At 41.1% G+C, this 25,171-nt stretch overlaps 1 protein-coding gene across 14 annotated transcripts in view; it reads left to right on the top strand.

Annotated features, from left to right (window-relative positions):
* The window catches only part of LOC134624900 (adhesion G protein-coupled receptor L3-like), a 265,399-nt gene that overhangs the window by 228,464 nt on the left and 11,764 nt on the right, over positions 1-25,171 (top strand). For 7 of the 14 annotated variants that reach the window (XM_063470024.1, XM_063470029.1, XM_063470028.1 and 4 more), the window contains 6 exons: positions 5,598-5,664; positions 7,502-7,593; positions 17,849-17,890; positions 19,634-19,660; positions 21,743-21,911; positions 22,076-22,201. In XM_063470024.1, coding sequence (XP_063326094.1) covers positions 5,598-5,664; positions 7,502-7,593; positions 17,849-17,890; positions 19,634-19,660; positions 21,743-21,911; positions 22,076-22,201 — 523 coding nt within the window. The remainder of the gene's footprint in view (positions 1-5,597; positions 5,665-7,501; positions 7,594-17,848; positions 17,891-19,633; positions 19,661-21,742; positions 21,912-22,075; positions 22,202-25,171) is intronic. The other 7 variants (XM_063470031.1, XM_063470027.1, XM_063470030.1 and 4 more) reach the window with 1 other exon arrangement.

Below are 25,171 nucleotides of genomic sequence, written 5' to 3'. Positions count from 1 at the left end.
TTTATCTTCTGTGTTAAGCTTTTAAATAGTTTACATTATATGAGTTTACATATAATGAAATGCCCTATATAAATAAAATTGCCATTGTGAGAGGAGGCAGGGCCACCCAGAGAAACCCCGCACAGACACAAAGAGATATTTTCTGGTGTTGTTGGCTTTTGAAGCCTTTTAGATGTAGCCTGCTGGACGGTTAAATCTACTAACAGCCCCTCCAAAAGTGAGTGAAATGTTATTTTAAGTCTTTGACTTGCACTGATTAACAGGTATGTCTTGCTAACCAAGCTTGGCAGCCTTAGCTGCTAACTCCATCCTCTCTTCCAAATATGTGGCTCCAAAGGAGGAAAAAAAAAACTAGATGAAGCTGGCCAAAATGCTTATATCAGGGCCTCTGATCTTCTTGATGGCTTTTCCATCAAGAAGGCTCTATCAAAAGCCAATTTTCTATACCAAGGATCAAAGCCTTGGGATATTTTTTTATTTCTTTTTATCTATGCATCATTTTTTGTCACTTCCTTTTGTGAATTATTGTATCTGTTGTGACTCCCCCAACTTTTTCTAGGTGAAAACCCACAATATAGAACATTTCCACATGTTCATGCAGCATGTTGGATCCAATACCGTGGTAACACTAACCTGAAGAAACGATGAAAGCGCTATATAAGGAGACTGACTGTGATGAAAAACACTGCTAGCACCTTGTGTGTGTTTGCGCTGGTTTGAAGAGCTTTAATAATCTCACAGATGACACTCCAATAGCTATCACTCATCCTTCAGCTGTTACTTAAGCTGACTGCGTTTCCCCTTTTTTTGCTGAATGGACGTTGTTTTGACAGTGAAAAATGCTAACTCTGGGAAAGTTCAGCCGAGCAAACGCCGAGCTGTTGTAGTTGGCGTCTTAAGCGAAATTACCAAAGAGGACGAGAAAGGTTCGGCGGGGAGGGGAGAGGGAGTGCGAACATGGAGACTGGCAGAGAGAGAGGAGATTAACAAAATAATGAGGAGTGACAGAGACTGCCGTTTTGTGTTTTCCTACACGAGCTGCAGAAGATATGGTTCCCTGGCTCTTCTCTCTGAAATGCAGCACGGTCTATAAAGCAGTGCCAAGCGGAGGATCACTCTCCATTCCTCTCAGTTAATCTCAAACCGATCTGAAAATAATGAAGACCAGCATCAGCAGTTTGCTTCTCTGATGTTTATCATAAACAGCTCGCACACATAGGCTTCCACACATAAGCAACTGGTAGACGGAGCATTTGTAGATTGGCGGAGCAATAGTTCTTAGTGATGGATGAGGCGATAGCTGCCACCGCCTGAGCCTTGGCATCATGTGAATAATTAAAGCCTGCCACCGGTGGAACAATTATACGCAGCCATTGAAGGATGAGGGGAAGGGACGAGGCGTGACACGTGGTGAAGATCAGGAGGTGGGGGACGGCGCGTGGTCCTGCTGCAAATTGATTTTTGGTACCGCGGTGGTGTTATCGTGGGTGGTGTCGTTTGAGTTGAGATATCCAACAAGTTGCGGTGAACCAGGCGCCGCAGATGAATGAAGCGATCTCGAGTGATTCATATTATCTCAACACATGAAAAAAAAAAAAGCGCTACAGCAGCCTGAAGGTCAGGCTAGCTTTTGAATTCTAGCTGTCCAAGATTGAAAAGGAAACGCTGATCTGAGGAGGGTTTTCATCCAGCTACTTGAGCAATTACTCTCCAAATGTGCCCTTGAGCAAGACGTTAACCCTCGTCTCGTCCAGTGTGGCTGCTTTAATGGTCAGCAAATAAGGACACGAGCCTGTGTGATTTCTCCAGTTTAATGAAAGTAATACATCACACCACCTCGAAATTTAAGGGGTAGACTCAGTGCTTAAAGTAATTCAGTAATCTACATACAGTAGTTGGTTAATCGTTGTCATCCCATTGGACGTGCAGAAAAAAGGTTAAACATCGTGAGCGGGCCCTTGTGGAGTCTTCTCCAGGGGCGATCGTGACTCAAGAGTTGGGAGTTCGCCTTATAATCGGAATGTTGCCGGTTCGAGCCCCGGCTTGGACAGTCTCGGTCGTTGTGTCCTTGGGCAAGACACTTCACCCGTTGCCTATTGGTGGTGGTCAGAGGCCCCGATGGCGCCAGTGTTCGGCAGCCTCGCCTTTGTCAGTGCGCCCCAGGTTGGCTGTGGCTACACTGTAGCTTGCCATCACCAGTGTGTGAATGGGTGGATGTCTGGGTGTGTAAAGCGCTTTGGGTCCTTAGGGACTAGTAAAGCGCTATACAAATACAGGCCATTTACCATTCTTCAGCTGTTTAATTTGGCCTCAAATATGGCCTAATCCAGTGCCTTTATTATTAATTATTTCAGCTAATATTTTTAGACGTGTTATTAACACTGTCAGTGAAAAAGGTACATGAGGCTAGCTTACCTAGAATTGGATCTGGAAGGGTTTGCATGGCACTGTAATTTAGACTTTGCTAAGTCTGTGAAGGTTCTCAGTCATCCAGGTCATCGTAGTCTAAAGAGATTGGAAAGAAAAGCGTCTGGACTTCTTTAGGTTGCTTAAAGACGTTTCACCTCTCATCCAAGAAGCTTCTTCAGTTCTTGGGTCAGCTCTCCACCATTTGACCCTAGAACTGAAGAAGCTTCTCGGATGAGAGGTGAAACGTCTTCAAGCAACTTAAAGAAGTCCAGACTTTGTTATATGTACTTAACATGGACCATACGAGGAGCTCTGTGGTGTAGCAGATGATACGCCTTGCGTGCAAAAGACCAGCGATTTAAATCTGAAAATCAGAGAGTCGCAAGCTAATGTACTCCCACTGCCATTCCAAGGCTAGATAATTGGGAGGATTGCATCAGGAAGGGTATCCATTGTATAACGTGTGGCAAACATGCAAATCCATCTGCAGCCAAAGGCAGCTTACATAACATCGACGGCACAAAGTAAACTCCCCTACATGAGTTTCTGTATTTTTTTCTCAAAGAAAATTGCACGTCTTCATGAGGTACCTTTTTTTTAAAAAAAAATAGAAAAGTTAGTTTCTTGATAGCTCGATACTGCAGGCCTAAATTTGTGGCATCAAAGTGAAAATAAGCTAACCCCATTAACACCAACCAACTGGTAGCAAACGGTGCTCTTTAATATCAAATTAAAACAAATATTTGAATCCCAAATATCTGTTGAGATGATCTAAAACATAACACTGTCTGATTCAGAACAGTTTTGCTTTTATATGTATTATTTGAAATAGTTTAACACAGGGGTGTCGAACTCCAGGCCTCGAGGGCCGGTGTCCTGCAGGCTTTAGATCTCACCCTGGGTCAACACACTAGTTCATTATCAGGCTTCTGGAGAACTTCAAGACATGTTGAGGAGGTCATTTAGCCATTTAAATCAGCTGTGTTGGATCAAGGACACATGTAAAACCTGCAGGACACCGGCTCTCGAGGCCTGGAGTTCGACACCCCTGGTTTAATGGTTTCATTATCAAATCTTAAAATATGTAAAGAGTTTCTTTAGTATTTAGCGTAACGTGTCCACAATGTAGGCAACATAAGTGTTGGTTATTTTGTCGATTTTATCTGTTTTTGTGGTTCTTCTATGCATCAAATTGCATATAAAAACTACATAACTGCACTGTTAGGATTCAGAACTGGTACATAGTTTAGCTCAGCTGCTTATTTTAGTTAAGCTTATTTTAAGTAGGTCATGTGATTTGGACGCGGTGGGAGGTCTGTTGACTCCAGAAAGTTAAAGATCACTCTTTGAGGCAAAAAGTGCTGCAGAACTTCACACTGAAGAGATGATTTGACTCATCTTCTTAGCCTACGTATCTCACATTCTCACCTGTTTGGTCATTGGCTCACTGTCCCTGCTGCGGGGAATAAGAGTAAGGCTCCTTGACTCTAAGGACGGCGTGGCAACAGAGCAGGCTGTTGGCATGAATATGGGTTATTTTTTAATGACGCACCGGCACTTTTTTGTGTTTGTTTGTTATTGCTCACTTACTGTAGGAGTAGTGCAAAAACTAGCACACCAGGAGGGGAAGATAAAACTGCTCCAAAAGCCTAACACGAGCATGACATAAGTGGAGAAGGATAGGTAAGAGGAGGAAAGGGAAGAAAAAAACAAAATGACAGCCTGCAGCTCTTGCCGCCTACCGAGTCTTTAAATCTTTCTATGATCTGAAGAAGAAGGCGAAAGGAACAATGGAAGCTTCAGTTTAATTTATAACAGAGTCATTCAGAGCGTGCGCTTTGATGAGCTGCCAGAGTTCTCCGTGTGTTGTTGGGCTTTTGTTTGCTCGCCACTTTATCTGTCCATATGTGTTTTTCTGTGATGCCTCGTCGCATCCATTGATACGAGCGAAGGGGAGACATATCAAGTCCCGGTAATAGCAAAGGAGCAGTCGATTTTTGTCCTGTCACTTGTTATACAGTATTTTCTCCCGTTTCAAAGTATTGTCTGCAAATATATTTATTAAATTTTTTTCAGACAGGAAAAAAAAAGAAATACGCACAAAGTGGCAGCTAAGTCTGTGGGCACTGCTGTAAATACTGTAGATGCTCAATTTTGGGGGGGGGTTTGGATGAAAAAATAAAAATGGACTTTGACATCGCCTTCGCTCCATATAAGAAAACAAAAAAAAACATTTTTTTAAATGTATTTTTCACCTCCAACTTCAATGTATTTGAAGCAAATTCTCCGCCGCTTCCATTTTCCCCTCCCTGTCAGCCCGAATGACAACAGTGCTGTATGGACTGTAATTTTGCAGTGGCCAAAAATGGAGCCGTCTATCTGCTGCTGCGGCGGAGATTAAAAGATTAATAATTCAACCACAGGTCATGAATCATGTTTTTTTTTTTTCCTGTATCTTTTCTTTTGCCATTTTTAAGGAGCGATGTCACCTTCTGCTCCTGCTCCGTGTTCGGTTTTCTTCAGCCGAGAGGAGAATTGACTTCCCGCAATGTTTTGATGTGAAGTGTGAGGTCGGGAAAGAGCTTTATCTCATTATTGACATAATTATAACAGTCCTGCACGGAGTCGCCGCGGTTTAACACGAACACGTAAGGCACTTTGTTGAGCTTAAGGACCGCGCGTGCGGCCGTGTCTGTCGGGGTCAAGGTCAATCCAATTCCTTTGGAGTGATACAGTTAGGATTCAATTGAGAACTAATTGAATCTCCATATATTATCATCCTTAATGGCGATTTAATCAGAGTGGAACAAGAAAAGAACTAAACTCTGGTAGTTTCCAACCTTCCTTCGTGGGTTTATCCATAACGTGTTCGTGACTTTTCTCTCTTTGAATGGGGCACATGTTTTGGCAATGAAAGGACGTCGTTATGGCTGTCACTGGCACTGAACGCTCCCCTTTCCTCCAAATTCCAATGCTCATAATTCTTTAGGCCACTTGCGGCAATCTGTGATTTGAAGTACCCATTCCTCTGTGTCACTCTCAGACTCCCACTTGATATATATCCTCTGCGCAGGAGCATAGCGCTATAACCTCAAATCCCCCCCAACCGCCCACTCAACTCATATTCACCCTTCCTCTCTCTTACTTCAAATCCCCCTCACTGCTCACCTTATTTCTGTCTCTTTCAGTTGCTGGCTTCGCTTGGACACCTACTTCATTTGGAGTTTCATAGGACCAGCAACCTTGATAATTATGGTAAGCATCACGAACCCTCCTTACCTCTCCCCCCTCTGCTCATTAACCCTACTTAGCCTGCGGGTCGTCGCTTAAATGGTCCACAGAGATCCCTTTTTAATTTTTTTTCCTAACTCCCATCGCCCTCTTCTCTCTGCCCGGTTGAGCATACATGCCACCGCCGGGCACGGAGCCGTCCAGAAAAACGAATGAGGGGTGTAGAGAATATATTGGAGTTTGTCACCCTGCCGCAGTCGCCGGCTGAGACAATTTTGGGGGGGAGTGGGGGGAGTGAGATACAGAGCGATAGAGAGAGAGGGACAAAGAGAGCGAACTCTGCTCAGTATGCAGCGCTGGAGTAATCCGCACTGCGATTATGATTGATTTTGTTCCCGTTCCAAGTCCTACTCCACTACCTTTTTTTTCCCCAACCATCTCTTCCTCGCAGGCACACACTCAGCCCCAGACATAGATGCGTACAGTATGTGGTATGCAAGCACACACACACGCTTTTTGTGCCTTTCCCAACTAGGACAGGCCCTCATTTTCTCCCAATAAAACAGCTCATTTATTGATCCAAATCTGATGTAAGACCCACATTCATCTCAGTATTTACACTAATGCCGAGCACTAAAATACTGCTTTGTCACCAGGAGATGCGCTACTAATTTCCAGAAACACCAGTCAGCCATGACGCTAAATATCCGGCATTGGCACAAAACTTGTAGATATCTTTAACAACAAAGAAAAAAAAAGAAGTCACAATATGCTTGTCCAATAGGATTATTTCCCGAGAAATGCATCTCTCGCTGCCCAGCCGCGATCTGGCTGTCAAATCCAAACATGCATAATTCACTTTCACGCTCCAGTTTGGCGTAATCATTCACAATGCATCTCTGCGTGCCTCATGACTCACTCCTTTCTCTCTCCGATTTACAAACGAGAATATCCATCTCGTTGGAGAGAAGGCCTCGGCTCGGTTCCAGTTCTGCCCCTGAAAATTTGGCGAGTGTTTGGACAAAGGTGCAATTTTTAATTCTCCTCGTCTTACGTTAGCTTGAATGCTACCTGCAAATCGCCAATGAAATCCACCTAATTGCTTTAATTTGGAGGGAGCCATTCTGAGCAAACCCACATGACCAGAACTGACTCATTTTCTTATTATTGTTCTAACTGACTCAACAGAGAAAATGCGAATAAAGAGACAGACCAGAGTCGGTCTGCTTAATGTGTGTTGTTTTTTTTTAAATATTTCGAGCAGTCGGATATAAGACCGCCAATTAATTTCCCTCTGTAATTACAGCGTGTTTGACAAACACGGGAGCAAAAGTTCAACTTGCTGAGATGCGCTTGACTTTCTTTTTAAGTTTTATTTACTTGTCTGCTTTATGAACAGAAACAGGAAAAACAGGAAGTAAGAAATAACCATTGAAGTCTGCCGCAGCTTGCGATGCCGTAAAGGCTCAAAGTTTTCTTGTTTGCACAAATTTCATTTAATTATTTTTCCAAATGCAAAGAGGAAAGGACGGTAATTCCCCATGGCTGGCTGTAAGTGTGAATATGATGAGACAAGTGTGAATAAGTCAGATGAAAGGCTCCGCCGTGCAACTGTGCAGCTGCCTCGTCTCACCGGTCCCTGTTTAGTCCAATAGAGGTTTCATAGGATTTTGCGCTCTGTTTGGCAAAGTGGGAAACCGAGTCTGGCCGCACTGTTCCAGCTTTGTGCTACAAAGTGCCCTGATTTAAAATGAATGGACCAGTAACGGGAAACACACAGGCTTTGTTCCCATTCTTCTCTGCCTCTCTCGCTTTCCCTTCTCCTTGCCCCCGTAAAAATCCGTCTGTTTCTCTCTTCCAGCTCAACGTGATCTTCCTGGGCATCGCTCTCTACAAGATGTTCCATCACACAGCCATCTTGAAACCAGACTCTGGTTGCCTGGACAACATCAAGTAAGAGCACTCAGATCACCCAGATATCCATTAGAGTCTCCCAGAAATAGCACTGCTTGTTTTTTTACGGGAGGGAAAGAATGTTTCCATATGAGCGTGCTCGGCTCGCTTCCGACCAAACGTGCTTTTTCACCGACGGCTCAATTGTGTCTCGTATGAGTCGTCTCGAGTTGACTTTTTCCACCTGTTTCCTTCGGTTTAATGAACCCCTGGTTAAAGAGCAACTTTTGTGTGGTACTCTGTATTCAAGGCTCTGTTTCCGAGCAGTTCCCTTTGCCTTGCCTCCACCTTTTGATATTTCAAAACCTCATTAAAAGCACTTAAGGTTGTGAACACCCAACCCAAGGGTGCGGAAGTCTGAGCTTACAAGGTAAGCACCTCCCATTACATTGAAAGGTTGTGTCAGATGGGGTTAAAATCAAACAGGTATTCTGCTGCGTCTCCATCATTATCTGAAGAAAACTGTTGTCTGCGCAGGAAAAGGCCAGGAGACAATCTGACAGGCCCGACCCGGTGTTATCTTGGTGTCAACACGCCGTAGATGAATATTCATTTAGTGTGTGCGTTATGTGTGTTTCAGTCTGTTTATCCTCTTATGCCTGGCTGCTTTCAGATAATGTAAAAGCGTCTGGGACAATTATGACTATAACAAAGGTGAAGATTTTCTTTGCTGGTAAAACACTTAGTCTGCAGGTGAGATGAATGACGGTGTTGCAAAGGCAACTAGGGCCAAGGTGGAAAAATATTTCTATTCAAATATGATATAAAATGTCTTTACTACAGGACAAATTCACTGTATCTGTTACTTTCAGTAGTCGTGCATACGGACATGGTTAAAAAACACACCCACTTTCAACTTCTACATATCAAGACATAATCACAAGTAATCTAATCATTACACTAGCTAAATACAACCTCAGATAAAATATAAAATATGATGCATGATCTGATATCTCTGTGTTGGTGTTGTTCCTGGATCATCAAAGCTGATGTTGGTCCAGGTTCAACATTGCAAATGACCAGTCACGTTGTTGTGATGTCATAGTTTTGCGACGTGGAAACACCAACACACAAAACCTTAACCCCAACCCCATTAGCATAACCCTAAACACGATCACATCCGAACCCCTAACCCTAACCTTGACCCTAACCAGCCCATTTTTTTGGATTTTTCGTCCTGAGTGCACATCGGTCACATGCAATGCTGAACCTGGACCGACATTATTTGTTATGATTAATGCAAAACACCTACACAGGGGTATCCGATGCACCAAAACATGACATATTATCATTTTTTATTTAATAAAGCCAAAATGTGGAAAAGGTGTGAAAACCTAAAGTACAGCCTTCAGTTTTTTACACCTTTTCTATGGATTAAGATCAAATGCGCTGGATTAACTGATCATCACCAAGCGTGAGCACCTCTATGAAAGCTGAAGTTTTGCTGCTCTGGAGCATTCAGGTTTACGTTAACACAACGTCAAGAAAAAAAAAAGACATCAGCAGTGATCTTAGAGGAGTGATTTTTGCTGCCCATTAATCTCGGGGGTGTTTAATCATCAAGCTCATCATTCTATGAGAAAGCTTATCCGCAAGTAGAAACATTAAACATACTTGCCAATCTTTCTAGGAGTGGACAGCAAATACACTAAGGCAGTGGTTCTTAACCTTGTTGGAGGTACCGAACCCCACCAGTTTCATATGCCCATTCACCGAACCCCTCTTTAGTGAAAATCTTTTTTTTTTTTTTTCAAATTCAAGACATAGATATGTTTTTTACTGGTGCACAAAATGAGCCGTGCATGAACATCACCTTGTTCAAAGAACAAAACCAACACAATGCATGAACTTACAACAAATTACATACCTGCAAATCAGTGTGACTTCTGCTGTTGCCTTTGAGAGACCAGTTCAGATATGCGTGGCTTCACCTTGGCAAGTGCCAGTCTCATGTCATTTTCACAGAAAAGTCTGTTCCTTTTCTTCGTTTTTATGTCCAGCATCGTCGAAAAGGATTGCTCGCAAAGATATGTTGTAACAAATGGTATAAAAAAATCCAGGGCTTTCGTAGCAATAATTGGATACTTGTCCATTTGTCGACACCAAAACGTTGAGAGCGTTGTTGTTCTGAAGAGTTGCTGTTGAACCTGGCTCTGCTGAATTTCAATGATTTCGTCAAGGTATTCATCATTGACATCTGCTGTCTCAACAGCAAACGTGAACGGCTGTCTCACCCATGCTGGATATGACTCTTGTTACGATTTTAATGTTGTCAGTGTTTTGTTTTATGTTATGTTTAAGGATTTGTTCTCGTTTCCTGTTTTATTGTGAAGGTCTGCGTCTCATGTGAGTGTGTTCAGTTTTACCTCTGTCTCGTCTTGTTGATTATTCCCAGCTGTGTTCCCCACCTGTGTGCAATCTCCCTGTGTTTCCCTGTGTGTATTTAAGTCGCGTCCTCTGTCTTTGTAGTTGGGGGGCTGGTCTGTCTGGGTATCCACCATGTTCCACTTGTGTGTCTGGTGTTAGTATTTTAGTTTTGTAAATAGTTGTAAATAGTCTGTATTTTGTTCACCTTGTACATATTCTTCACTGCAGCAGCCTAGTAGGCGTGAGAAGCCATTTTTGTTGATTAAGTTTTCTCCTGTTTTTTGTTAGATAGTTAGGTAAGTGGATTGTCTTTTGGTTGGTGTTTATTTTTGTGTAGGAAAGCACAGGGACCAGTAGGGAGTTTTGTTTGTTATTTTTGGCACTGCTCACTGCTGAAGCTAATAAATGGCTGCTTAGCATTTTAGAAGACATTGTTGTTTGTGTTTTTGCTTTGGTGGAGCGTGAGTGGGCCAACTTCTTGTTGCGTTCATACACGCCTAGACTAAGAACGTAACACTCTCTTGTAGGGAAATATCTGTCGAGAGACTTTGCAAGCTCATCTAAGTGCGTTGCAATTGTTTGCTTCAGTTCCGTGGATACAGAAATATCTCCGATTCCAGACACATCTTCGACCTTACTTACACAGTTGTCCAGAAGGGGGAAGTTTGCGAAGTTGTTGTTCTCTGTTCGTCGTTTCCATAACGTTAGCTTTTTTTGAAAAGCCTTCAGGTGTTCTTCCGCTTCTATGATATTGACTCCACCACCCTGCATCTGCTGATTGAGATGATTGAGAGCTGCGAATATATCAGCCATGTACGCTAAAATGAGAAGGAACTCAGGATTTTTGAAGCAATCTGCATGACAGTGTTGGTGCTCTTGCAAAAACAGGGCTAATTCCACACGCATGGCAAAAACACGATTCAGCACCTGTCCCCGGGATAACCACCGAACATTAGAATGGTACAGAAGTACCTCGAATTCAGAGCCCATTTCTTTACACAGCTCACTGAAGATGCGGTGCCTCAGAGCACTATTTCGCACATAGTTCACACATTCCACCACAGTTTTTAATACTTCTGCCATTTTTGGAGGCAAGGTTTTTGTTGCCAATGCATGCCTGTGCAAAATACAATGAGTCACAATGATGTGTGGTGCATCGGCTTTTACTAGCGCACCAAAGCCAGAGTTTCTTCCCAGCATGACTGGAGCTCCGTCCGTACAAACTGCAGAAACCATGTCCCATGAAAGATTGTTGTCTCTGAAGAAGTCATCCACAAGCTTCTTCACATCGGCTGCCTTAGTTGTTGTTGTAAGAGGCTTACCAAATAAAAAATCTTCTTTTATCATGTCATCTTTCACATAGCGCACAAAAACAGTAAGCTGGCTTAGATTAGCAACGTCTGTGCTCTCATCGAGCTGAAGGCTGAATTTTGCCGGGCTTGAAATCAGATCGGCGACTACTTGAGCCAAGATGTCTTTACTCATGTCTTCTATTCTGTCGCTGACGGTGTCATTTGAAAGAGGAATTTGGGATAATTTACCTTCGGCCGCTGTTCCGAGTATCAGATTTGCCATCTTTAACGCAGCTGGTTTCACGAGTGTTTCACCAATGGTGTGTGGCTTGCCCTGCTTTGCGATCAGGTAAGCAACTTCGTACGATGCTGTGAGGATCGGTTTGTTAACGGCTACAAATCCAAGAGCAGGCAGAGTGGGCCTTTCATCGAATCTGGCTCTCTTCACCTTGAATTCAGCAAGCGTTGTGTTCTTGTGTTCCCCGTCTCCATGCAGCTTCAAGAAGTGTTCCTTTAGTTTTGCCGGTGCGAGACTAGAGTTGCTCAACTTGGCGTTGCAAATCATGCAGATAGGACGCTCACTCCCATCACGTTCCGTGATACATGTGAATCCATACTGTACATATTCGTCCGACCACTTTCTTCTTTTGCCCGACATAGTTAGTATGGATTAAAATGTTAAAATAAATCACACGAAGTACTACCACGACATTCACACGTTGACTACTGCGCGCGCTACATTCCCCGCAGCCCTGATTGGCCAAGCAGTGTAGCATGACAGTCTGCAGCCAGTGATGGCCAGAAGGGGGCGTGTCATCACAAATTTACACGATAATTCGGGTGTGTCTGGACCTCTGTGACCTCCGTGGTGGAGGCTCTGCCGAACCCCTGAGACCGACTCACCGAACCCCTAGGGTTCGATCGAACCCAGGTTAAGAACCACTACACTAAGGTCAGACCGTGCAATGCTCAGAGAAATTGTAAAATCTCTAACGGGCTTAGTTTGCATGTTAAATGTTGAAATTCATTACAGTGCAATTATAAAAAGACTTTTTTTGGAATGGTTACCCAGGTTATTAAGAGGAAACCTCTGCTTGATTTGGACAAATGAGACCAAAGTGGAGATGTGTGGCCAAAATGCACAGCACCATATGTGGAGGAAACCAAATACAGAGTATAAGCACAAGTCATGGTATGACTGAACATTGGCTCATTTCATGCAAGCAGGCACAGCATCAAATACAACAGAATGGCTGAAAAGGGGGGGGGGGGGAGGGGGGGGAATCTAGTAAAGTCTAGACCTCAACCCTCAACAGTCCTCTTAAGGTCTTCCCCAAAAGTTTCAGTTACCTCAATCACATTTTTTTCGTTATCTTCAAATAAGGAATTTTGTTCAACGAAACTTTTCAGACTTTCCACTGAAGCCACTAAGTCGTACTTACTTTGATATAATTCGGAAAGCAGATTTTAAACATCTGATATCTCAGTTTGTCAAGTGCTTTACAATCCCAGTTGATTCTGATCGAATTAAGAATACATGGGCTGAAGACCTTGGTGTTCCTCGGTCTGAGGAGCAATGGTCAAACTGTTTGTCCAACATTCAGAAAGGCTCAATAAATGCCAGATATAAACTAATCCAGTTTAAAGTCATTCACAGATTACATTTTTCTAAACTTAAAATTAACCAGATCTATAATTCTGTATCCCCCTTATGTGATAGATGTAATATCGGTGAAGGGCATTGCCCTGTCTTGAAAGCTTTTTGGAGCCAGACTTTTACGTGGTTTTCAAACCAATTTAGGAAAAAAGTACCACTTGATGGTACACTGGCTATATTTGGATCATTTGCATCAATCGAATCTTTTTCCTTTTCACAAAAACAGATAATTACAATGGGTATGCTGGCTGCAAAGAAACTTATTTTTTTTACAGTGGCGGTCTTCTTCGGCCCCGTGCTTTAAAAGGTGGCTTAATGAGATGGTGTCTGTGGCCAGGGTGGAACAAATAAGATTTGATAGAAAAGGAAAACTGGCGAGTTTTTGTATGGTTTGGCAGCCATTTCTAGAATTCTTAAAAATTAACTGATCATAATTCATGTCTCACACTCTGCGTGAATTTTCTTATGTTATTTTACTCCTTATTTAGTTAATATTGTTATAGTTTTTTCTTCCTCTTTTATCTCCTTCTTTTTCTTTTTTTTCATGCTTATAAGTTCACAAATGCTAAATGTAGTAATTGTCCTCAGTTGAGTCTGTATAAGCATGTTGTGTTTAATTTAAAAGCAAAAAATAAAATAATAGAAGGTCTTCCCCAAATGTCTTCAAATCTCAATGAACTGAAGCACTGCTATTAAACAACAAAGTTCTTTCACAATGGTGTGAGAGGCTGATAACGTCACACAGGAAATGATTGCTTCAAGTTATTGCTGCTAAACTTAGCTCTATAAGATATTGAATCACGGGGTGTGTGTTTCGCTTTTCACACACTGCTTCTGCATTATGACTTAGTTTTTGCTAAATAAATAATGTCACAGTGCAATATGTCATGTTGTTGTTTAGCCTGCACTTTCTTTTTACCATAGCCGTATATGCTGCAGTGAAATAATGAGATAGTCTTTTAAGGAGGAGTTCGAGTGCTTGGAAACGGTGAAATTGGGGCGATCAGGAGCAGACACACAGTACAAAAGAGCAAATAAACAAGTATCACGCCAAAAGCACAAACACTTTTTTTGTGTGATTTTTCCAGTTAGGACACGCCTGTATTTTTTGAGAACACAGCCAATTTATTGATCCACCTGCAGTTATTCTCTTTTGAGACTGATGCTCATGCATGCAAGCTTTATGCTAATGAATCATGTTGTATAATAACCTGAGGCTGCATTGGGCGGTTATGACTTCTTTCTTGAATAGACCTTACATGCCAAGTTGTCTTGTAAGGTGCATGCTTAATTTGTGTTGAGAAAAAATAAGCCTGGTGAAAATTGAATAAAGGGATATTTTACAATAGAGACGTAATAAATTATTAAGTTGTATTAACCAATGAGCCAACAGGACGACCAAAAGTAAACTTGAAAAATGTCACTGGCTCAAAACCTACCTAACATCAGACCTCCCCTCCTGTTTTCCCTTCGGGCTCCTCCATGGTTATCAAACTGAATGCGTTCACATGGCGCCAGAGGATAGATGAGGGCCACTGCTGCTACTGTCTGAGATTACAACACTGTTAGTGTGTGTTTGTGTTGCACGCAGTAATTATGTTTGCCACAAAAGATTCTGTCTGTATGAACTCATAATTCATATATATGTATATATAAATAGTAAAAAGAAACCCACCCCTGTTGAGACATGCTCTTGTGTCAATGTGCACTGGTTTCTCAAAAATAATAGGCCGTAGTTTGCTGTACTGTTTGCATGTTTTAGTCTCATTCATCATTAGATGCATTATTTCATTACTTGATTGTAGAAGTTTCATGCGCACACAGAAAGTTTTTGTATTTGCACTGTAGGGTGACATAGCATTTTCGGTCATTGCTTTTGACGTAAGCTCCAGCTACCTGGTGTCAGGGCAGGCTCTTTGCACAGATGGTGTAAAGTTGTTTTGCTGCCTGTATGCTATGATGGATAAGGGTCTCTGCTCTGTTTTTGCTGTCTGCCTCGCTTTTTTTTAAGCCACTCTGGACACATTAGTCTGCTTTATGGCCGTGTTGTGGCGTTTTTTTCATGGCATCGCATCACCGGTTGTCTCAGCACAGTGGCCCCTGTCTGCCCTGCTCCTCTCAACCAAGTGATACACACATTTAAAAAAGAAAAAAGGAAAAGAAAAGAAAACAATCTTCAGCAGGCTTGATACGGCAGCCTTTGGTTCCGCCACGTCAGACCCTAGTGTGCCAATGTGCTTTCATATCACAAATTCACTACAGGATTTCTCAGAGCTGTGGTTTTTATATGCTGCTTCTTAGCGGTGCCAAAAAATGTAACCTGGACAATAATAAGCTTTGACTAGTTTTGTGAACTCTGCGAAGCAAATTATTTGCTTAGATTTGAAGCTGTGTTTCCCGACTGTTACCCTACATCAGTTCCTCCTACGTTTAACCTCAGCAGTCTTATTCTGGTGTTTTGCATTAAAAGGCAATGTTAAACATGGGCTGCTACATGCTATGAGGACTTATTGAAGTTACTATTTTCAGTGGATTTAACTCTATTGTTTACCTAACATATCTGCTAAGATTAACAAGCTACCCTACTTAGTTATGCTAAGCTATCAGTACTAAGCTTGGTTAAGAGTGAAGAGTAAAGCCCCATCCAAGTTGGAAGTGATCTGCTTGTAGCACATTGCTTTGTAGCTGTTTGCTAATGGACATCCCAGTCTCAACTAGCTTAGGCTACAGAGGCGGCGTGTATTCCCTGATGGTTTGGTGAGTCGTTGCTGGCTGTCACTGTTTGCACCAAAAACCTCCTTATGACTTTTGGTTTGGTCATTTGCAGAATGGTGCAGTTGCCTGAGACACAACTTTTACTTTTGAAGAAAGCTTGCCTTCCACTTTTTATAACCACATAGTATCATATTTGGTGAGTTGCAGACCATTAACCGTCTACAATACAAACTACAGGCGACCACGGATATCTGCTAGCAGCTAAAGCAATCACAAAGAGGTTTTCAGTGCAGCGCCATGTGACCAGTTTCGCCTAGCAATAGCAAGCACCGTCTTGCAACCTCTCGCCAGCTAATGAATTTATGTTTACCACCCTTAATGGATTCTTCCTTCAATTACTCATCTCAAAACTGGGAAAAGTTAACTATGGATCCACTCACTTTGCATTACTGTTATTTTGCAAGTCACTGAATATCACTGACATCTCTGCCTACATTGTTTGCTAGTCTCTCCCAGTATGGATTCCTTGTAAGGACAAAGAAAACTATCCATTAAACCGTTAGTCTCAAATAATTGTGCTGTTATAGCATAACTGGATTTCTAACACATTCAGTAGCACTGACTCTATGTACGTATAATTCCTCGTGCATTTGCAGAATTCCACATTTAAGTATTGTTGTTAGGTTTGATATATAATTTGCTTTGCTAAAACTATTACACAGTGCTGTTAGAGTTAGGGGAATTATTTCCAATGAGCGGTGTCACAGGGTAAGTTTAATAGCGCATCTAGTAATGCAAAATTAAGTTGCTGGTGCAGCCTAATGCATGTTCACCTAACTAAGCCTAACCATGTTCTTTTCTCCTTATTCTGCAATCCTTTGTCAAAGCTATAACGAGGTTTCTATACTTAATCCAAACTTGACACCTCCTGCAGCGGCTTCATGGTGAAAGCCAATCAGTGCCACCTCATTTCTCCAAGTGTTTCAGGATTTTCTTGTTATTTGCGTTGGCAGCTCACTTTTAAACGTTGTAACATATGGCCTCTTTCTATGTCCTCCCAATCTTATGACGAGTGTTGGGAGTAGGCTCACAGTATGTGTTCTGCTCACAAGCAGATCTGCTTCGAGAAACCGACATGCTTAAACAATAGATTCTGCACATTTACTGCACGTTCACACCAAGACATATGCGTAGTATGTGTAAGGAGAGGCACACGGCCAATCTCGAACATCTACTATGAAGCGCAAATGTGCCATGTTTCAGATATTTGGAGAACTACAAGCAGGACACCTGCTGCCCACACAGACCCTGTGCCTAGACTGCTCAGCCTGGAAATGGATTGCTGATTACCAGCAAGTACATCGCTGACTATAACACTGATCAAAAATACTTTAAAAAGTAAATACAACAAATGGTTCAATGTGATTTAGTTCATCTTAAAGTTTGCAATAGGTAACTACTTACTACTCAGTAAGACGCCGGCATATTTTGGGTCCAGATATGTACATCGGCCATTTTTCTAGAGTTCAGATACACTGTGTAGTTGGTTCTGCAGGAAAAATATTGATTGCTGTGGTTCTAAGTGTCATGTGATTTATAACACTGCGCTCTCCTAAATGTAGCAACCCACTGACCTCCTCAACCCAAGTCTTACCGACTCGAAAACACTCTGCAGTGTTGGCCGTTTGTAAAAAAAAAAAAAAAAGGGATGGATCTGTACAGCTTTTTGTCAACCGTCATTCATCTGATGAGGTTTTTACACCAAGATCCATTAGGAAACGCTATGAACACACACAGCAAAATGGTATTAGGTGTAGGGTACTGTGGGCTTTTATATACATTGCTGATCTTTTCAGATCCAATGCTTCTTTACCTTTAATGATCTATCAAGGTGAGCCGGTTTGATGATCATGATAGCATTGGTTAATTAAGTCAATTTAGCCTAGCTTAATGAGCTATGCCTTCTTTTGTTTCATCTTCCTGCTATTTGGTTCCTCTTTATGGCTTGATGTCATGTTTTTTGTTCAGATTTCATCATACTGCCTTGTTTTAATATGAATGTTTCATCTCTGTTTCACCGACTATCTCTTTCTCCGTCTTTGCTTTTCTTTTCTTTTCTTTGATTAGCACTCACACCCTGCCTTTTTATCTTATGCCGTGTTTATCTTTAACATCTTTCTGTTTCTCATCTTCTATTTTTTCCTCCCCCCCCTCTTCATTTTAGCTACCGTTATTATGATGGATGTGTTATTGTAGAATGGCACTGGTAAGATGCAACATTTCTCAGCAGAGGGAGTAGAATAGAATTGATATTGTGTTTGATGTGGTTTTTTCCCCCTCCTCACCCCGTAATGGAGACAGTGGCTGCCGCTGCCCTGTGATTCATGGATTGCGGCGTGACTTTTGCACCGTTGTAACTTTGAATACCAAACTTACTCCTGAATGGAGCCTTCTTAGAAGATGATGGACTGAACATTTTTAGCTTAGCATAGAGTCCTCCCAATTCAGATAAGGAGCTTCAAATGAAATATGCTAATGCTGTGATGTAAAAGATAAAAAAAAAAAAATGTCTGTGCCGTCATCAAAAACTTTGCGCTATTGATGTCTTAAACATTTTTGGGGTGATTTGCATTTAGAGCATACCTTTGGTTAAATAATTAACACCCCTGTTGGCCTGATTACGGCACTTCTTTTTTCCTCTCCCAGAAAGAGCCTATGAAATGACTTTATGTAGATTTAAAACAAATTGAATTGACCAATTGCAATCTCATACATAAATGATCTGTGACATTGCAATGAATGGCACCTCTGCAAATTAAGTCATTTGGAGGGAAATAGGTAATTTGATGTCACAGTCTGAAATAGTTCCCTGCTTAAAATTGCCCCCTTTTGGCAACAATTAGTACGATAAAACCTTTTTTTGGAGGGGGAGTGCACTCAGTATATGTATTATATATTCATACGGGCCTTTGTACGGGCTTTGTGACGAGCACAATTGAGCTAAAGTGCATAAATTGCTAAAATGCTAAATTTGACACCCTAAAATGTATTTAAAGCATTTAATTACAATTATTTCTTTATGACATAATTAGCTTTGTCAAATATACTTTACATAAACTATTTTGAAGTTAATGATGCCGAGAATATGAGCAGATCAGTAAGTGATATTGTATTAGTAGCTTTCGGGCAACAGTTCTGATAGGGGGGAAAAAATGCTGAAATGCACCCGCTTCATTTGTAAGTGAGCTGTTATGCTTTTCAGCGACTGTAATGCAGTCTCAGAAGTTTTGCCTCGAGGCTCCTACTATGCAGCCCTCAAAATCATCCTCATATTTTTATCTGATAACTCCAGAAGAAGATAAGCCGTGCCGTGCTGATATGAGTCGTACCCTCTTCATATCCTGTCCTCTCAACGCATTTCTTATGACCTCTTTTGTCTCTATCATCCGCTATCCCTCCGACAAAACTCCCACTAGTTAGAGGACAATATTTTGTTCTTTTTTTGTGTGTGTCCATTGCCTGTGTTTCTGTGTCCAATCTGGGGGCAATCGCCTTGATAAAGTACCTTTCCCACCAGGTCATTAAGACAGCCCTGGGAAAATTATGTTTAATGGTTGCTCTGGTGAATTCATAAATCATTTATTTCGCTGCGCACCTGGCCCATTTATAACCGCTTAAATGTGAAGGTCTGCCAGCATTTATGAAGGGAACTAGATACCTATGCAAAAGAGATAATTATTGTTAACATCTGTAAATCACTAACAAATCCGCTTCCAAAATGTGGAAATGTGGAAATGTATGGGATTAATGCAGGCTAGCATTAATCCCATACAGGCAAGCAAGCCATCGTCCTTCTCGTTGTGTTGTTTCCATCTTCATTTCTAAATTTTTACACTGGATTTATTGCCACGTCTTTATTTATTTATTTTACCTCTGCATTGCTTTAATACGTGATTTGATTCATTTCTGTCTGTTCTCTAATTTATTTTGTTCTCATTATATGGCTCAGCTATCAGGATTATGAACCTAAGATCAAGTAAGACAAAATTGGAATGGCCCTTTTTTCTCATAATGCCATCTTTCATTTACTCCACCATGAACAAATCAGCACCCAAATCCATCTGGCTGCCTCCCTGAATCATTAAAATGATTTATAGTAGAGCACTCAGTCACATTGAAGGCCACATTAGTGTGCACAAAGTACTCTGATCTTAGATATACATAGCCTACAGATGAGACAAGCAAGATTAGTTTTAAATGGCACCTGTATTGTTACAGCGCACTGTATAGAAATGTTAGTACTGTAGTGTAAATACCATACACCCATCTTCCCTTTATCTACATCCAGAACAAAAAGGAACAATCAGGGCACAAATCAAAGTTTGAATTGAAGGGCTGGGTGTCCAACCCAAGGCGCTCATTGAGGACATTTAAAAAGATTATTACAGGAAGAAAAAGCAACACATAGGAATTAATGACAAATTACATGCGTTTAGAGGCAATGTGAAACAACAACGAGTAAAATAGCTAGCTAAAAGCTAAACCTGAAAACTAGCTAAAAGTGGCTAAAAAAGGGAGTGATAAATGTGAAAGTAACCATTAAGCACCTGAAAAACTAAAAGTGAAAGATGGAATTCTACTATAAGATTTTTGTTTAAACAATTTAATGATAACTAAAAGTAACCATCAAAATTAATGGCTAACTAGTTAGCTAAGAATAGTGATTGTATGGAAGAACTAATTTTCTGAAAGTAACTGATAGGTAGCTAAAAGTAATCAATAAAAAGTTGAAATATAAAGCTTAAGTAATGGCAAAAGCTGAATAAAAGGTTGAAGCAGTTCGATAATAGTGAATATATGTTTAAAATAAATTGCTAAAAATAACTAAAGCTTAGCTTCATAAGCTAGCTAAATTAAAACAGTTAAAATAGCTAAATAAACTCAATGGCTAAAACAAATGGAAAGCTCAAGATAACATAAGCACAAGGATGACCAGCAGAGATGATCAGTTCACTCTTATAACATTTCTTGAACCAAAATGATATAATTTTCAAAACCAGGTCAAATGAGCACATTAGCAACAAGAAAACAGACTTGGCGACTGGAGTTACACTTTGCACAAACCGCAGCTCAGAAAATCTGAAAGTCTTATTTATGTATACAATCAATAATATTATTCATAATTATTGCTAAAGACAAAGAAATATCACATCAACATGAATTTAAATGTTGCTGTTAAGAAAAAGAGCTCATCACATTAAAAGCATAAAACTAATAACACTCGCAAGAAATGTAACTATAACAGCCCAGCTAATCCGTATGATGTAGAATCCTGATAAAACCAAAACTGAATGTGCACAAGAGTTGGTTTAGTCAGTCTGGTGCTGTATGTGCAGTCTTTAGTAACCACAACATGTTTCTGGTGTGCATAATTAAGCTTTGACAAAGCGCACTACATGGATACTGTACATGTAAGGGTAGACGGCACGTTCTGACAAGAATCGTGTATTAATGTGATTAAACACTTATCTAGATCTTGCCAGAGGGGTCACCAGAATACAAAAGGGTGCAGGTGAAGGGGAAAAAAAATGCCACTTCTCTGTGCAGTGCACGAGCACAAAGATAGAGCCCTTACTCTTAATAGACTTTGTAATCTCAAGGGCATTTGTTTCAGATAAACCTTCTGCTTGAGTAAGATTTTACAAGACACTCAGCTCAGGCACTAGAATCCAACATGTAATATACTAATGAATTTTCTTTTCCTGGAAACGAGGACTGTATTTACTGGTCGCCCCCACATATAGACTGCACTTATTTTTTGTTGGACGATCAAAGGGTTTTCTTTTTGTTTGAAAGACTGCAAGTGTAAAAATAAAGAGTAGAAAAAGACTAAAAGGGAAAAAAAATCATTCTCATTTATCATCAGTTTCCTTTCCCTGTTCATTTCAAACTTTATTTATAATTGTGGATTAAGCAGGTTCTTCATTTCCAGACCTTACAGTTAAAGTTGTACCTTATTGCTTTAAGGCCGAATATCTTTAGTGCAGTTTATGTTCCTTCTCCTGAAATGACAGCTTTTATTAATTATTCATAAAATGGCTATTTGCTTACATTTCAGATCTTGGGTGATCGGCGCCATCGCCTTGCTATGTCTGCTGGGCCTAACCTGGGCTTTCGGCCTCATGTACGTCAACGAGAGCACAGTGGTGATGGCCTACCTCTTCACTATCTTCAACTCCCTGCAGGGAATGTTCATCTTCATCTTCCACTGTGTGCTGCAGAAGAAGGTCGGCATTTGCGTTCTCTCCCGTATCCAGAAAATAGCACGGTGTCACATTAATTAACCGCATGCACATTGGAATTGATTTCCATAACGAGCATGCTGGAGTGTAGCGAGTTTGGAAAGCGGTGAGATGCTAGTGCGAACCTGTCTGTGCTTTTAAATTTACAGGTGCGTAAGGAGTACGGGAAGTGCCTGCGTACTCACTGCTGCAGTGGCAAAAGCGTGGACAGCTCCATTGGCTCCGGCAAGGGCACTGCCTCGCGTGCTCCGGGACGTTATTCGACGGGATCGCAGGTTAAATTGCATTTTTCACTCCTGTAACTTAGCACGTGATATGTTCTTTGGAAAACAAGGTGAACAGCAAGATGATTTCTTTGTGATGGAGATTTTTCCCTAAAAAAGAAAAAAAAATAGTGTATGTGCATGCTGCAGCTAGAGGCGGGAAATGATTTGATCCCGAGTGATACTCAGGATTACGTAAGATTTGAAGAAAGCGCAACACGCTGACAGAAAGTAGGCAAGCACAAAAGAGTAAGTCTGCAATTCGTTTTCACTGGGGCGGATTTAGCGGGCGCGTCGGTACAGTGACGTTGACGAAAGCACTGGCTTCAGCTTTGTGGGGAATTTGTTCATGCTTACAAATTCAAATTTGACTGTCTATGCCAGGGTTTGTAAATTCGGTGCATAGATGGTAAGTCTCCTTGTAAAGTAAATTGTTAATGGATTCCACCCACGTTGACGTGAAGTATAGGATGCGATACGCCGTAACTGAACATCGTATCCATATTCCAAAGAGTGCGATTTCTTTCAGTGTTCAATTATAAATAGTCCTTAGAGTCAAGCGTGCAGTGGCAACCCACGGTACAAGCTGGATTCCACACACAGATCAAAGCGTTTAATTATACACAGTGGTTTGACAAGATGGCTCTAACCTCATGCTCAGTCACTTTACATGAGCGAGACAGGAATGGAAACACTCAGAAAGATGTGGTTGTTTATTGCTAACTCCGAGGCTTCGAAATGAATGTGTAATCAGCAGAGTACATTCGAACCCGTCGGCTATGAATGGTTCAAGTTTTTGTCTGTCCAAAAAAAGGAGAAGAAGAAGAAATGGCACTGTCATTTTCAACCCATCTGTGTCCCTTAGGTCTGGGGACAGAATCGTGTGCAATATGATAATGAGATCAGCTGTGTCAGTATGTATTGCTGTTTGAATATGTGAGCGATGTGTCATCTCGGCTCGAAACAGACGCCAATTTATGATGTGAAAAATGCTTTAAGCTTTTATAAATAAAAACATGCCCTCGGTTTAAATGTCACACTGCAATGGGGAAGCTCAGCGAGAGATTAGGTGAGGTATAGTGACAGCTGCTCCAATTTTAGTTAAAGCCGGAGTAGGAAGAAATATAGAAAAGGTGGAAGAAAGCAATTTAGCATATGAAGAAAGACAGCCAGCGTGCTGAGTAACTTTCCCCTTTATTTTAAGTCCTCCTACCTACATTTTGAGCATGTGGAGGTATATATGTTTAAATCTAAAAATGCTTCATGTGGGGTTTGAACTCCACTCTCCAGACTGAAAGTTCTGTGCTTAACCAGTTGCTCTATTGTGTTCTAGCTCCCATTACAGGAGGATCGTTTTCTCTTAGATCAGCGGTCTCCAACCTTTTTTGCGCCACAGACCGGTTTAATGTCAGACAATATTTTCACGCCTTTAAGGTGTCGCGAATAAATACAACAAAATAAAACGATACGACCAAGTAAACATTTCTTTCAAAATAAGACACAACTACAACACGGGAAAAGACCTAGGAAAACCGAGTTAACGATAAAAACCCTGAAAACCATCAATTTCACACCTGAGCCTCAACTCGGTATTGGTCCATGACCCGGGGGTTGGGGACCGCTGTCTTAGACCTTTTGAATTGCATTATGCTAAAAGTTTATCATTGACTTTTTCAGTTTATGATGCCAAAAACACACTTAACACACTTAATTTGAAACCTATAGGCGGTATCTTCATTTAACAGAGTTAAAGATCCATATACAGTGTCAGGGATTTGAACCAGCCTTCCATTTATGGTTACACAATGAGTCTATATTTAAAAATATTTTCCATCACTTATGAAAATCAAGAATTCACCATGGGTAAAATTGAAGGACTGAGTGAATAATCAAACCAAATTAAAACTCTAGCCAGATTGCATTTAGTACCCAAATTATTTAAAAAAAAACTTAAAATAAGTGGACCTTAATAAGCTTTGCTTTAACTGGAAACTGTTCCACACAAAAGTCTAGTAATAGTAGTAAATCATCAAAATGAACAAGATTCATTTAATTAAAAATTTGCAGTCGGCCGCATCGATTAGTTAGATTTATGGGGTTAGGGCCCTGTAACTCACATCCAGTCACAGGTCCCCTAAGGGAAGTGCAGATGGAGGCTTGACTTGTTATTGGTGCACTGGTGAAGGGGTGAACCAGTGATGGGGTAAAGGCTGCAGTAAAAGCGGACAGATGAAAGGCATAATGTTGTTAAACTCGATGAATGGATTACTGGAAGGATAATTTCCTCCTGAGAAGTCTGGCTAACTTGGAGTGTTGCTTAAAATGTATTATATACAGATGTGACAGATTAAAGGAAAAACCCATGACCCTTGAAATCCGTTGGTCTGATAAGTATGAAAACTATGTTAACTGAATTTTTAACCTTCAGCTAAAAAAATCTCAAACCACTCAATCCCGTGTCTGGGAATTTCAGGGTCATTTAGACCACTTTCTTCACCAGCAATGTTAAAGCAGAAGGGGGTTCATTCTCCCCAGGAGAGTTTCACACATGCAGATAATCAATACCAAGGTGCATTGAAGCTGTTCTGGCCACATGTGGTGAAAAAACTCCTTACTAAGGCCCCAATAACACAGGCCTAGAGACCATTTGGCAACTCCAACATGCCCTTGTGCATACTTTGGTAGCTACTAGATTGCCAGTGTCACCTATAATTTGCACAGAGGACACCGACAGAGTGGAAATTGCTCACCTTCAAAGTAAAGGCCGTGCCTCAGTGCTGCAACCAACACGGATCAGAAGATGGACCTTTTATTTTAAAGACGAACAGTCTTTGTTTCTGGTTTGCGTCACACTTTTCACAGTTTTGCTGTCGCTCAGTGAAGAGTTGGCAAGTGTCTGCACACAAGTTGGCGATTTCCATAAAAGACGCCAACTACAGGTAACTGTAGCAATCTGCCAACAACCAAAGCAATCGCAAGGTT

Source organism: Pelmatolapia mariae, linkage group LG3_W (genome assembly GCF_036321145.2).
Source record: "Pelmatolapia mariae isolate MD_Pm_ZW linkage group LG3_W, Pm_UMD_F_2, whole genome shotgun sequence".
NCBI lineage: Eukaryota > Metazoa > Chordata > Actinopteri > Cichliformes > Cichlidae > Pelmatolapia > Pelmatolapia mariae.
This window is presented reverse-complemented; position numbering and strand designations above follow the sequence as displayed.